The sequence below is a fragment of the Durotheca rogersii genome (assembly GCF_024521655.1).
Source record: "Durotheca rogersii strain YMJ 92031201 chromosome Unknown GGS23scaffold_76, whole genome shotgun sequence".
In the NCBI taxonomy this organism is placed as follows: Eukaryota; Fungi; Ascomycota; class Sordariomycetes; order Xylariales; family Xylariaceae; genus Durotheca; species Durotheca rogersii.
The window spans coordinates 59,493-74,531 of NW_026251307.1; the positions used below are offsets into that span (position 1 = coordinate 59,493).

Sequence of the window (15,039 nt, forward strand, 5' to 3'; positions counted from 1 at the left end):
TAAAAAAAAAAGGAGTTGCGGATGGCCCGGGGCGATCGGGTAGGATTTGGGTTGGCGGGAGTATTACGGGCGGGTATCACGGCGCATTCTTGACGTTGACTTGGAGTACGTAAGAGCGTATGGGTGGAGGAGGGCGAGGGAGGGCGCAGTCAGAATTCGTAACGATATATGAAGCGACGTATGCAGCAGGCCCTACGCGGTCCTAGACCTATCGGGAGGACGAAGCAGTTTGTAATTTGCCGAGCCGACGCGCGCCCGCAGCGAACGATGCAAAGAGCGAGGGCGGGATTCGAGGAGAGAAAAATGGACGGAAAAGAGCATAGAATAAGAAGAAGAAATCAAGCATGCGGGTGCTACAGCGCGATGCACTTTACAGGTGAAGCCAAGGAATACGAACCAAGGCTCGTGGGTTTTTATGATTTGTCGCGCAGCCCGGGTTGCTGGGATAATGGGTGGTATTAGCAGTAGAGGTGGTGGTGGTGGTGCAGGTAAGAAATAGGGACGGCCAGGCGACGTGGAGTGGCAGCGCGCCTGAGTGTCGGCTCAGCGGCAAAGCCAGCCTGGGGGCACCTGTGTACGTGTTGGTGATGTACGGCGACGTACGCCATGGACACCGGTGACCGGGGTTGCTTGGACCCCGTCATCGCCCAGTTCGCCAGCGACGTTAGGCGCTGAGCCACACTTTGCTTCCCGCCGCCCCAGCCACTATATATCGGAGCGCGCTACGCACTGGAAACGGAGGGAGTATAGAGATAGCGGTGCCTCCTATAAATACACCTCAGTACCTTACCTTAGGTAGGTACCTTACCGCTAGCGGTAGAGTTGGCTGTCTGTAAAGCTTACACCTATAAGCTATTTGATAAGTGCCTGTCAAACAACCTGTACCGACCCTAGGACAGATCTACACGTACCTCTACCTAATGTACCTAGGTACCTAGGTAGGTCACTGATTAGGTAATGATAAGATTAGATAACAAAAGTAGTGCCGAGAGAGACGCCCCAGCGATTTTCCACATGGACAACCGTTCGGTTTTCGTGTTCGCAACCCAATTTGGCATCGAATGATGATGCCCCAGCGCAACCTTTCCGAAAGTCAACAAATGACATGACTTTTCTGCCCAGTTGGACACTTATTTCAGCTCTGCACCTTTGCCTCTCCTAATTCCCCCTCTTTTTCCTACGGCGCTTCTTCCTCTTTTCTTTCCTGCACCTCTCTTCCTTCCTCATCCTCTCGCCGTCCCCCAGCTCCGCAACCCCGATCCTTCGACACACGAGACCCTCCGCCGCCGGGAAGAGAAGAGGACGTCGGTTACGAAGTAGAACCGGCTAGGAACACGAGAGGACAAAGCCGCGGCAGCAACGGCCGAGACACCCGCGGCAGGATGGACGCCCTCAAGCAGCTCCTCGAGTACATCCTCACGCCCTCGGGCGAGATCTTCGTCGTCGGCGCGCTGATCGTCCTCATCGTGCCCATCCTCGTGCACTTCTACGTGGTCCACACGACGCCGTACACCTCGCTGCCGTCGATCCTGCTCGCGGGCCCGCCCGGCGGCGGCAAGACGGCGCTGCTCGCGCTGCTCGAGCGCGGCGGCGACCGCCCCCCCGCCACGCACACGTCGCAGGCGCCGCAGTCCGTCGAGCTCACCGTGTCCGCCGACCGCGGCGCCGCCACCTTCCGCGAGGCCGCGCGCGCCGACGCGCCCGGCGCCCACCGCAAGTTCCTGCTCGTCGACACCCCCGGCCACGGCAAGCTGCGCCGCCACGCCGCCGACCACCTCGCCGCCGCCGGCCCCGCCCTCCGCGGCGTCGTCTTCGTCGTCGACGCCGCCGCCCTCGACGACGGCGACGAGTCCCCCGACGGCTCCGCCCCCGGCGGCCTCGCCGACGCCGCCGCCTACCTCTACGACCTCCTCCTCGCCCTCCAGCGCCGCACCGCCGCCGGCCGCACCTCCAAGACCCCCGACGCCGTCCACGTCCTCGTCGCGGCCAACAAGCTCGACCTGTTCACCGCCCTGCCCGCCGCCCTCGTCCGCGCCCGCCTCGAGGCCGAGCTCGGCCACCTGCGCCAGACGCGCAGCCGCGGCCTGCTGGGCTCCGGCGTCGGCGCCGACGAGGTCGGGGCCGAGGAGCACGACGTCTGGCTGGGCCAGTACGGGTCCGAGAAGTTCGCCTTCGGCCAGATGCGCGAGTTCGACGTCGAGGTCGACGTCGTCGGCGGCAGCGTCCTCGACGGCAAGGTCGATAAGTGGTGGGACTGGATCTCCGAGCGCATCTGAGCTTGGCAGCGCGGTTCGGGAGATCCCTTCTGCTCCCGACGGTCTGTGATGGCGTTACGAGGGAAAAGCGAAGCAATTCTGTCACGCATGTTTAATGAAACGTACTAGTATTTTGTAATCACTGGCCGCGCCAATCCCTACCTCTACCAAAAATAATTACTTGAGACGGCCTTCACAGCCTGCAAGGAATAGAATCGGGAGACGACATCGGAAATCACCAAGATATATTCTTGTGATCTTTCATGATCAGATTCCTGGGAGAGCGCTTGCGTCACTACGCGAATGCCCATGTTGGATATGTTTCGTGCATCTATTAACTAACGTAGACGTTAAGTCTGTCCGTCTTGTGTATCCTCTATCTTCCCAAGCCTATCTAGACGGGTCGATTGAATCCCTCCTATGAAACCAACCCTCCCCCGGGCAATGCAATCCTACCGTAGCGCCATGCGGACCCACCAGCCTTCGTAGACATGCTATCAAGCGAAAAGGGAACAGTCCGCCGCTCTCTATCTTCCCCGAACCTGCCCCACCATACTCACGCCTTCACTTGCTTTACCATCCAGGTTAGCAGGTCAACCTTAGTGACTACTGCTACCGGCTTGCTAAGCACCTTCTGCCCCTTGCCGTGGCTCGGCTCGGTGACGACAGCAGCGCTGTTCCATTCGAAGAATTTGCTCAGCTCCGTGATAGGCGTGTCCAGAGTGATCTCAACGAACTTGCGGCGGTTGCTCCCCTTCCCGTCCCGGGGATCGGTTACCACCTCGTCCAGCTTGCCGAAGTCGAACATGACATCCTTGACTGGGCTCTGCCCGCTGGCCCGCCCACGAGACAGGTAGCTGAGCAGATTGCCCAGCGTAACCAGACCTACAAGCTTGCCGCCGGCGCCGGCCAGAACCGGGAGCTGGTCGAAGCCCTTGTCCCGCATCGTCTCGATCGCCTCGGAGCAGGGGCTCGTGGCGGTGACGGAGATTACAGGCTTCAGCCTTAGAGAACTGATGGTCGCTCCCGCGAAAGGGTCTTCCGGCTTTACGGGGCCTTTGTCGGCACGCGACGCCTCTGCGGCTGCATCAGGAGCTGGCAGCAAATCATTCGCGGCGAGCCAATCGTCATCCGCAAATTTGGAAAGATAGCTTCGAATGCTATCGGGCAGGATCGCGACCACAACGTCGTCCTTGCCGAGCCCTAAGTCCTTGATGGCCTTAAACGAGGCGCTCAGAGCGCTTCCCGAACTTCCGCCGACAAGGAGCCCTTCCTCGGCGATCAATCGCCGCGCGAGCTTGAAGGATTCTTGGTCGTCCGTCTTGTACCACTTATCTACTAGCTCCCGATCGAGCACGTCCGGGATGAAATCGTAGCCAATTCCCTCCACCTTGTACGGCTCGTCGCGGTGTTCGTCGTTCAGCGACTCCGGCAGGGCCAGGATGCTCCCGTGAGGGTCAGCGGCGACAACCTTGATATCTTTATTGTGCTTCTTCAATCCCTTGGCCAGGCCCGTAATCGTACCGCCCGTCCCCGCACCCGCTACTATACATGTGATCTTGCCGTCGGTCTGCTCCCAGATCTCTTCGGCAGTGCCGAACTCGTGCGCGAGCGGGTTGTTCTCGTTGGAATACTGGTCCAGGATATGCGCGTTAGGGATCTCCTTGACCAGCCTCCTCGCAACGCCGATGTGGCTCTCGGGACTGTCCCAAGCAGCCTGGGTGGGGGTACGGATGATGGTGGCGCCGAGGGCCTTCAGCACCGAAACCTTCTCGGCGGACATCTTCTCGGGGAGGGTAATGATCGTCTTGTACCCCTTGATGGCCCCAACCAAGGCCAGGCCGATGCCGGTATTTCCGCTCGTCGGTTCGATCAGGGTGTCGCCGGGCTTGATGCGGCCGCTGCGCTCGGCTTCCTCGATCATGCGCAGAGCGATGCGGTCTTTCACGGAGCCGCCGGCATTGAAGAGCTCTACTTTGCCGTAGACCTGGGCCTTGATGCCAAATGACTGGGGGATCTTGTTAAGACGCACGAGTGGTGTGGTGCCGATTAACTCGGTAGCCGACAGGACCGTGGCGGCACGGGATGGGCGGTGTGGCGGGGCATTGCTGTCGGCGGTGGCCATGGTGGGAAGATTTCGTCAGTGGTCTATAGCGCGCGAGAGAGAGAGGGAGGCGGTGGTGATAGAGGGAAGAGAGGAGAGAGGTAAAGGGAAGAGAGAGCCGGGAAAGGGGTAGAGAAGGTTCCAGGAAATTTATGCTTAGTGTCGAGCGTCGAAGGTAGTACTTAAGTAGTAGTAGGCAAGACGCAAGGTCATCCCACCATTCGAGCTCGGCATGAGGCCAGACGCGGCTGTCGTGGACGACTTCGCCGATCCCCCACTGAAAAGCCGATAATAGGCGAATGCAGGAACAGAATCACCACGCAGACAATTTCGGGCACCACATTGGATCTCGTCGGGGCCGGTGGCATGCTGAAGAATGCAACCCGTCCTCGCCCAGGCGCTACGTAGTAAATATATCATCGGAAACTCTGCTTGTTGAGACAGGCTTGGTACCGAATCTATCTGTATACCTACCTACAATACCGGCCCAGCACGGAGGTATGGGCAGTCCCCGATCTACCCTATCTCCTCAAGCATAGCACAAACCACCAACATGCCGGCGCATCGCATTGCCAAACTAACAATCCCCATCACGCAACGGCCTCACCTCATAGATATCAGCCACTAAGCTGCCCACATTTAAAACTAAGGAGGCTAGCGAGTGAGGTAATTGATTGATGAACTCGGCTTGGCCTGCGTTTGGCCAGTTTGCGATCCAAGCGAGAAACTAGAAGCACCAGCGCGGGCTAAGCCAGTCCCTTCTTGAGCCGACCATCACAAAAAAAAAAAAAAACCTCGCCCCAGAGAGGAGACTTACGGTGCACCATTAGTGCGTATCCGACAAAACGATTTTCGGAAATCGAAAATCGGTTTTCGCGAATTGAAAATCGACCGAAACGTAAAAGTGGGGCTACCTTATTGACCTACCATAAAAGTCATCGACTTTAATTATATATTATTAAATCAATTAAAGAGATATAATTAAACGGCCTTTATATTAAGATAAATGAATGTTTAATTTATAAGTATATATAAGTTACATATTACGTAATATAATATCTAAAGAATTATAAGTAGTTAAAAACAGTTTATATAATGAAAGTTATTAACTTTTATAATATATAAGAACGTTAATAAAGAAGATATAATTATAATTTTTTAATATTTAAATAGATGAATGCTTTATTTATAAGTAAATATAAATCATTCCTAATATAGAATAAGGCTTATAAAGAAAAGCGTAACTAAAGTAGATTATAATAATAAAAGTTACTAACTTTAACCTTATATTTATAAATTAATTTGCAAGATATAATAAAACTTATCTAATATTTATATAAAGAAGTACTCAATTTATAAATAGATATATGTTATTATTTATATAATGTAAGGTTTATAAAGGAAAACGTAATTAAAGTAGATTATTATAATAAAAGTTATTAACTTTAACCTTATATTTCTAAGTTAACTCGAAAGATATAATAAACCTTAATTTAATATTTAAATAACAGATTGCTTCATTGATAGTTAAATATAAGTCATTATTTATATAATTTATTATTTATAGATGAAAATATTATTAAAGATGAATGCTTTAATGAAAGCTATTAACTTTAATTATATGTTATAAAGTTAATTAAAGAGATATAATTAAAATAATTTGATATTTAATTTCAGAAATGGAAAAATAATATATATATATATATATATATATATCAATATTTACTTTATAGAAGTTTATATATTTCTAATTTAACATTTACGATGTAATATATAATTATCAATATAACTTTTACTTTTATTATTTTTACTAAAGGCCTATTATTTAAACTAATATATTATATAATACTTATCTTAAAGATAGCTGTAATAAATATTAATAAGTTTTAAAAAATTCTTTTTATTAACATTATATCATACTATATTATTAAAAATAATAATAGTATTATCGTACTTTTTAAATATATATATATATATTTATATATATTAAGGAGGAGCAGAGCGTACGCGATGCTAGAGACCCGGATAGGTTTATTCGAAGGTATACTTTATCGAAGACTATAATACGTACGATGGTCTAAGACGGATGAAACTAGTGTCGCTATATTAATCCAGAGATAAGGAATCTAATGTAATTATCGTATCTTAGCTATATTCCTTAGTCGTAGAGATATAATAGTCGCTAGCCCGAAGGTATAAGAGGTAAGGGAAGAAAAGGAGTAAAACGTAAAAGTTACTTATTCGGCTATAACGGTACGACGAAGTAACTTAAGCGCTTATAATTAAGATAAATATATTAATCGGAAAACGACGAATCTAATAATAAAAACGAATCTTTAATTAAGGTAAAAATAATAAAGATAGTAATCTAGCTATATAATAATCTAAATAATAAATATGGTATATCCCGTACTTACGGGTATTATGGTTACTTTATATAAGTATAAGGCCTATCGTAACGTATTACGTAATATATTAAGAGGATATGTCTTACCGTATTACTATAGCCTCCTTAGTTTAATTATACCGTAAGGGATAATTAAATTAAAAAGGATAATACGGTATATCCCGATTAATATCTTCTCTTAAAAACTACCGCGAAACTCTATTCTACCGGTTATTATTTAACTACTACCGTCGCGCTTTTAACTTCTCGTTTAATATTATAAGGAGGCCCCTTTATTACTTTATAACTAACTTAACCCGGTTTACCTTTACCGATCTAACCCGATCGGCGTTCTCTTTCTTTATCTCGGCTACCTTCTTTTTAGTTTCGTTTTAACCCTCTTAATTAAAGGGATAGTAAGGGAACGGGCGCGTCCTAAGGATTAATTAGGTATCTTTTCTTTACCTATACGGTATAAAGGTTTCTTTCGATTAAAAAGCCTTAATTCTTTCTAGTCCGGGGGAAGGAAGAAGGCGCGTCGTAACCTTAACGAGGTTATTATAACGGAGGTTTACGTCCGCCGATACGAGGAAGTAAAGGGGATTAGGTATTAAGACTATAAAGAAACGACGGACTTCGGCTTATGCGATAAACCGAATAGAGGATTTACGGCTAGGGAGCTCGCCGATCGGCGTATTTTAAGCGGATACTATAGCGTTAATAAGGTTAATTCGCTTCTAGTAATCTACGGCTTACCGAAGACGTTTAACGATACCTACTCCTCCTTTTAAAACTCGAACGTTATAAAATTACTTTACTACTTCGGCGTATTTTCTTATAATATTAAGAAGGTTAAGGCCCTTATTCTCTTAGGCTTAACGCGCGACCTCGATCGGTCGTTTAAAGATAAGATACGGTAGAATACCGCTTTAAAAACCGTAGCTAAAGCTATTTTATTAGTTTATTAACGCGACGTAATAAGTAAACTAAGAGGTTATATTAAGCTCGAGATTACCGTCTTTTTATACTCGCTATAGTTAGCCGAACGCGTACGCCGCCCGATCGAAGGCGCCGTTTCTAACTATATTAAAGCTAAATAATCTCCGGGGTTTAAGAAGGTATAATACTACGGCGAAATAAGCTTAAAAGAACTTTAAGGAATCGGTAATAATTCGTTCGGGATTTACTAGATTCGTATAGATCGTAAAAACTAAAGTAAAGGTAGGATTATCGAGGAGGTATTAACGGGTTAAGAAGTTAAACGATTCTACCGATCGATAGCCTATCATTTAATACGGGTTTACTTCGAAAGCCGCCTTTCGGCCTTTAAGGTCGTAGTTAGTTATAGTATAAAAGGCGCGGATATCTTCGTTAGTAAGGTAGTCGTAACGAGCGAAATATACGAAAGAATTAATTAAGGCTACCTTCGTTTATTCTTATAGCTATTAGTTTATAATTCGAGATCGATTAACGAATAGCCGGAAGGCCTAAGCTATATCGGATTTTAATTCGATCGAACCCTTCCCCGAATCGTAATTATCTAAAGTATTAAGTTAATATTTTTCTATATTACTTTAGTTATCTTTACTACCGTAAATCTCCCGTAAGAGTTTAATTAAGTCGGCTATATCGGCGCGACGTACGTTTCTATAAACGGAAAGGAGGAAGAAAGAAAGGGGAATTCCGGCGGAGCGGGGGAAAGATATCGTAAAAATAAATAAAAGAATTAAGGAAAGAAGAAGAAAAGATAATAAATTAAAGGTAAAAATAAGAATTTAAATTAATAATAAGAAAGGTAAGCTAGAGATTAATAGGAATATAATAATTATAAGGGGGAGGTTTTCGAAATAGAATACCTAAAGAAGAAAAAGAGAGGAAGGAAGGAAGACGTATTAACGATATAATTAAATATACTATTACGTAGGCATATACTCCTAGTAGGAACCACCTAGCTTACCTAAGCTAGTCGAGCACTACTATATATACCTATAGATTGCTCTATACTCTCTAGTAGCTCTCTTTCTTTTCTACTTAATTAATATATACCTTCTTATCCGTATTTTATTACTTCTTTTACGCGTAACCTATTAACCTAAACGTAGCTCTCGCTAGCTACGTAATAGTTATAAGCCCGGGGTACTTCTAAGGAGCTATTATTACTTAGGTTATTCTAGCGTAAGTAAGTAATATATTTATTTATCTCTTAGATCTTACGATCATACTCCCTTCTTACTTTTTATACCGGTACTCTACTCTCGTATTTAGCATTAAATAGTCGCTTACTTATTTCGTTATAACGATTAATACGTCCGAATTCTCCCTGGATACGATTCCTATTAACGTTTACTTACGAGCTTACGATAAGTAGCTACGTTAGTTCCTTACGCTTAAATCGATAGCTACTTAATTTAGTATCTAGAAGGACGTTAATCTAGATGGAGCTAAGTTTAACGCTACTCGAGTCGTAGTAGGTACTCTTAAGGAGTATATTACTTAAGAGAACGAACTCCTTAAAGAAAACTATAAGAAAGCGGTCTACGAGTAGGCGTCGATCCTAACCGAAAACCGAGGAGATTAACTACTAAAGCCTAAGGATCGAACTCGAAAGTAATAAACGGTAGCGTATAATAAGCTCGTTTCCTAATAAATAACGATCGAGGCTTAGGTTATAGCTACTAGTAAGTAGCATAAGGTTCTCTATAGCTAGATTCTCGCATCTATTTCTATAGGTTTTCTTAAGGTAGTTAATATAAAGATATAATTCCTAGACCTTAACGCGATTATTTAAAACCTCGTAAAGATCTTCCGTAAGTAAATTACTCCTACCGAAGCCGCTATTAAGACGTTCGTTAGACGAAAATACCGTAAGGTATTTTAGAAAGTAAAGGTAGGTACCTATAATCCCGAGTAATTCTATACTACGTAGTAACATACCTTCCTTCGTACTAAGGAGGTACAGAGCGTACGCGATGCTAGAGACCCGGATAGGTTTACTCGAAGGTATATTTTATCGAAGACTATAATACGTACGATAGTCTAAGACGGATAAAATTAATATCGCTATATTAACCGAGAGGTAAGGAATCTAATATAATTATCGTATCTTAGCTACGCCCTTTAGTCGTAGAGATATAATAGTCGCTAACCCGAAGGCATAAGAGGTAAGGGAAGAAAAGGAGTAAAACGTAAAAGTTACTTATTCGGTTATAACGGTACGACGAAGTAACTTAAGCGCTTATAACTAAGATAGATATATTAATCGAAGAACGACGAATCTAATAATAAAAACGAATCTTTAATTTAAGTAAAAAAATAATAAAGATAGTAATTTAATTAGGTAATAAATTAAATAATAAGTATAGCATATCCCGTACTTACGGATACTATAGTTATTCTATATAGGTATAAGGCTTATCATAACGTATTACGTAATATATTAAGAGGATATGTCTTACCGTATTATTATAACCTCCTTAGTTTAATTATATCGTAAGGAATAATTAAATTAAAAAAGATAGTACGGTATATCCCGATTAATATCTCCCCTTAAAAACTATTACGAAACTCTATTCCTCCGGTTACTATCTAATTACTACGGCCGCGTCTTTAACTTTTCGTTTAATATAATAAGAGGGCTCCTTTATTACTTTATAGTTAACTTAGCCCGGTTTATCCTTACCGATCTAACCCGATCGGTATTTTCTTTCTTTATTTCGGTTACCTTCTTCTTAATTTCGTTCTAGTCTTCTTAGTTAAGGGAATAGTAAGGGAGCGGGCGCGTCTTAAGGGTTAATTAGGTATCTCCCTTTTACCTATACGGTATAGAGGTTTCCTTCGACTAAAAAGCTTTAATTCTTTCTAAGCCGGGGGAAGGAAAGGAACGCGTTATAACCTTAACGAGGTCGTTATAGCGGAAGTTTACGTCCGTTAATATAAAGGAGTAAGAGGAATTAGGTATTAAAGCTATAAAGAAACGGCGGACTTCGGCTTATGCGATAAACCGAACGGAGGATTTCCGGTTAAGGGACTCGCCGATCGACGTATTCTACGCCGAGGCTATAGCGTTAATAAGGTCGATTTACTTTTAATAATTTACGGCTTACCGGAAACGCTTAACGATATTAACCCCCTCTTTTAAAACCCGAACGCTATAAAATTACTCCATTACCTCGGCGTATTTTCTTATAATATTAAGGAGGTCGAGCCCCTTATTCTTTTAGGCCTAGCGCGCGACCTCGATCGGTCGTTTAAAAATAAAATACGGTAAAATACCGCTTTAAAAACCGGAATTAAAGTTATTTTATTAGTCTATTAACGCGACGTAGTAAGTAAACTAAGGGGTTATGTTAGGCTCGAGATTACCGTTTTCCTATATTCGCCGTAACTAGCCGAACGCGTACGCCGTTTAATCGAAGGCGCCGTTTTTAACTATATTAAAGCTAAATAATCTTCGGGGCTTAAGGAGGTATAGTATTACGGCGAAATAAGCTTAGGAAAACTTTAAGGGGTCGGTAATAATTCGTTCGGGGTTTATTAGATCCGTATAAATCGTAAAAACTAAAGTAAAGGTAAGGTTATTAAAGAAGTATTAACGGATTAAGAAATTAAACGATTCTATCGATCGATAGCTTATCGTTTAATATAGGTTTACTTTAAAGGCCGCCTTCTTACCTTCGAGGTCGTAGTTAGTTATAATATAAAGGGCGCGGATATCTTCGTTAATAAGGTAGTTATAATAGGCGACGTAAATGAAAGAATTAGCTAGGGCTACCTTCGTTTATTCTTATAGCTATTAATTTATAGTTCGGGGTCGATTAACGGATAACCGGAAGGCCTAAGCTATATCGAATCTTAATTCGATCGGACCCTTTTCCGAATCGTAATTATCTAAAGTATTAAGTTAATACTTTTTTATATTACTTTAGTTATTTTTACTACCGTAAATCTCCCGTAAGAGTTTAATTAAGTCGGTTAGATCGGCGCGACGTACGTTTCTATAAACGGAAGGAAGGAAGAAGGAGAGAGGGATTCCGGCGGAGCGGGGGAAAGATATCGTAAAAATAAATAAAAGAATTAAGGGAAAAGGAAAAAAAGATAATAAATTAAAGGTAAAAATAAGAATTTAAATTAATAATAAGAAAGGTAGGCTAAAGATTAATAAGAATATAATAATTATAAGGGGAGGGGTTTTCGAAATAAAATACCTAAAGAGGAAAAAGAGAGGAAGGAAGGGAGACGTATTAACGATATAATTAGATATACCTTTACGACTAACGCTTTAGAAAAGCGCGTTCCCCCGCGTACGTATAAAGCTATAATAGGAGACGCGTTAGCTTATAGCTTTTCATTATATACTCTTAGTAAAATAATAAATACGTACGTTCGTAGACTCGTAATTAAACGTAGGCTAGGATAGGTACTATCGAGACTCTTCTAAGTACGGTACTTACGACCTAGGTAACGTATTCGATTCTTTCGTTCTCGTCCGACCTTCCCTTTTATTTCTTGTTATTCTATAGTTCTAATCTACTTCCTTTCTTCCATTCCCTAAGTCCTTTATTTTCGTTTTAATTCGTTTTTCGATTTTTTTTAATTCTAGATTTATAATTTCGTCGTCCCTATCTTTTTTATATATATATATATATATAATAAACCTTATTATTTAAAAGTAACTCCTTAAATTAAACCGGGCGACCGTCCTTAAGCTATTCGAATAACTAAAGGCTACGGGGATTACCGACGAAGAGATTACCGGGGCGTTTAAAAAGGCTAAAGAGAATAAGAAAAAGGCCGTAACGTATTAACGGGTTAAATCGATACCGCCGCCGGTAAACCTAATAAATAAGTAACCCGACGAATCCTTCCGCCGCCTACCTTTTACCGAGGAATTCCGGAACGTTAATCGATTAATCCCTAAGCCTTAGTAAGTACCGTACGCCTCGTACTTCCGCCCGTTAAACTAAAGCCTAAAAGTAATTATCGGCCGATAGCTCCGGGGTATCGAAGGAATTCGGGTAATAAATTAATAACGCTAAATATATAGCTCTTAATATTAATAAGATTTATTAATCGAGGGCTATATTAATTAATAATAAGATAATTTATAACGTTTGGTTTTATTTTTTAAGTAAGCCGGCGGCCGGCCGATATATCGCATAGGAGATTATAAGTAAGGACTTTTAGAAGGTTACTTACCTTTAGAGCTACGTTATATCCCTCGTTCGTTACGTTTAATCCTTTTACCGCCGGACGTTATTTATAGAGATTAATAATAAGGGCCCGGTTAACGAATATTTCCGTCGGTTAGCGACGGACCCTCGTTACGTCGTTAGTTTATTCGTTTAATAATATAAGGTACTTAACGAAGTACCTTATTAATACTACGAACGCCGGCTCGCTTCTTCCGATACCGCTAAGTACGCGGGTATATAACCCTTCTTTTCCTACCGATCGCTAGCCCCCGATCGTATCTTTAGGTACTCTTACGGTATTTACCTCTTCTTTATTAACGGAATACGTTATAAATTTCGGGACGAACGATTTACCTACCTACGGGTAAGAATAAATCGTAATTCCCTTTTAATAAAGGATCTAAGCTAAGCCGTATACCCGCTTATAATACGGGTAACGAGGGAAGAGTTATTATTTATAATAAACTTAAAGATCGTTACTTTCCGGGGATCGGGAAATAAGTAAGTTTTTAGTTTTCTTAGTAACTAATAAGTAAAGGATAGGGTAAGAGGGTAAAGAGAAAAAGAGAGGTATTAATCGGCGGGTATACGTTATTTCTAGCTTATTTTTAAACGTATATTCCTTTTCTTTCCTTTTTCTTTTACTTTTATTAATATAAATTACTTTCCTTACTTTCCCTTTAAATATTAAAATATACCCATATTAAAATATAATAGTTACGTAATATTAGGATATTAATATCCCGGATTCCTAACGATAAACGTAAAGGATAACTTATCTAAGTATAAGAACGCGCTAATCGGCGTTAATAATCTATAGAAATATACTTTCTTTTAAGGTAAGAAATAAGGGAAGGCGTATCTATTAATATTATAATTTAAGGTATTAATTTCGTATATAAGCTACCGGTTTAATAACCATATAGGAATAACTTTTTTCCTCCCTTACTTAGGAGAGCGATTATATATTAAGTTCCTAGGCTTTATTACTCTTCGATCGGTATAAGTAGGTCATTTTAGGGCACTATAGCCTTATCGTACTATAATAAGAGGATTATTTATTAAATTAAGTCGATCTTCTTAGTTTAGGTTTATCGTTAGGTATAACTTCGTATTCTTTAAGTTTTTTATTTAATATTTCTATTATAATTCGTACCTTATTATTCGGGGCTAACCATTCTTCTTCTTCGTCGTCGATTACCGAGGGTATAAGCTCTAGGCCTTTTTTAACTTAAGAATCGTTAGTAGTCGTCGATTCTTAGTCCTTATATTTAGTCGGTAGTAGGCGTATAGTTTATTCGTCCTTCTCCGGGTTCTCTAGTTCCTAAAACCCGTTAGTATCTTAGATAAAGTTCCGTAGTTTATAGCCTAAAACTAGGTATAATAACGTAACTTTATCCGGTTTTTTAAGCTTATAACGACTATAGCCTAAATCTTCGGCGATTAAGTACGGTTCCTTTTAATAGTACTTTAGTTTTACGGCTATCGACTTATTTATATATCGTAACGTATCGTATAGTAGTACGAGGTCGTCGGCTTTTAGGGACTTTTTTCGTATTCGGTAAGCGTTCTTTTCGTTTTAATACCGGGTAGCTTCCTTATATTTAATCGCTAAAACCTTAGCTACGGTTAATATATCTTCCTAGCGTTTCTCGATTAGTCGTACGCGTATAGCTAAAAGTAATTCTCGGTCCGGGATATTCTTTTAGTTTATAATACGCTAGGTTAGGATAACGGTTTCTATCGGGATAATAACCTTACGCTTATATATTAATTCGTATAGCGATATTCCGTATAAACGCGTCGAGGTTTTATTTACTTATATAATTACCTTTAATAAGTTCGTTTATCCTTAATCGCTACCGTTTATACCTTTTATAAGGCCTTTACGAATTACTTTATACCTAACCTCGATTATATCCTAGGATTATAGGAAATAAGTAATGCCGACTTTAACTTTAGTACCGACTAGCTTTATTATTTTACGGACCTTCTTTTTATTCTCGGAATTATTATTATATTTAATTACTAGGGGTACGTCGTACTATAGGAATATCTACTCCTAGAGGAACTTAACGATCGTTTTAAAATCTATCTTTCTAA

At 41.9% G+C, this 15,039-nt stretch overlaps 2 protein-coding genes across 2 annotated transcripts; one reads left to right on the forward strand and one right to left on the reverse strand.

Moving 5' to 3' along the window:
* The first annotated feature begins 762 nt into the window (after positions 1-762).
* GGS23DRAFT_620326 (P-loop containing nucleoside triphosphate hydrolase protein) lies at positions 763-2,568 on the forward strand. The gene has a single exon (XM_051521092.1). It carries the CDS (start codon positions 1,383-1,385, stop codon positions 2,274-2,276), a length of 894 nt encoding a protein of 297 aa, XP_051366990.1. The 5' UTR covers positions 763-1,382; the 3' UTR covers positions 2,277-2,568.
* Positions 2,334-4,749, reverse strand: GGS23DRAFT_591077 (cystathionine beta-synthase). The gene is made up of 2 exons (XM_051517731.1): positions 2,418-4,749; positions 2,334-2,354 (listed from the first exon to the last, which is right to left on the reverse strand). Exon 1 carries the CDS (start codon positions 4,378-4,380, stop codon positions 2,812-2,814), a length of 1,569 nt encoding a protein of 522 aa, XP_051366991.1. The 5' UTR covers positions 4,381-4,749; the 3' UTR covers positions 2,334-2,354; positions 2,418-2,811.
* Positions 4,750-15,039: the final 10,290 nt, after the last annotated feature.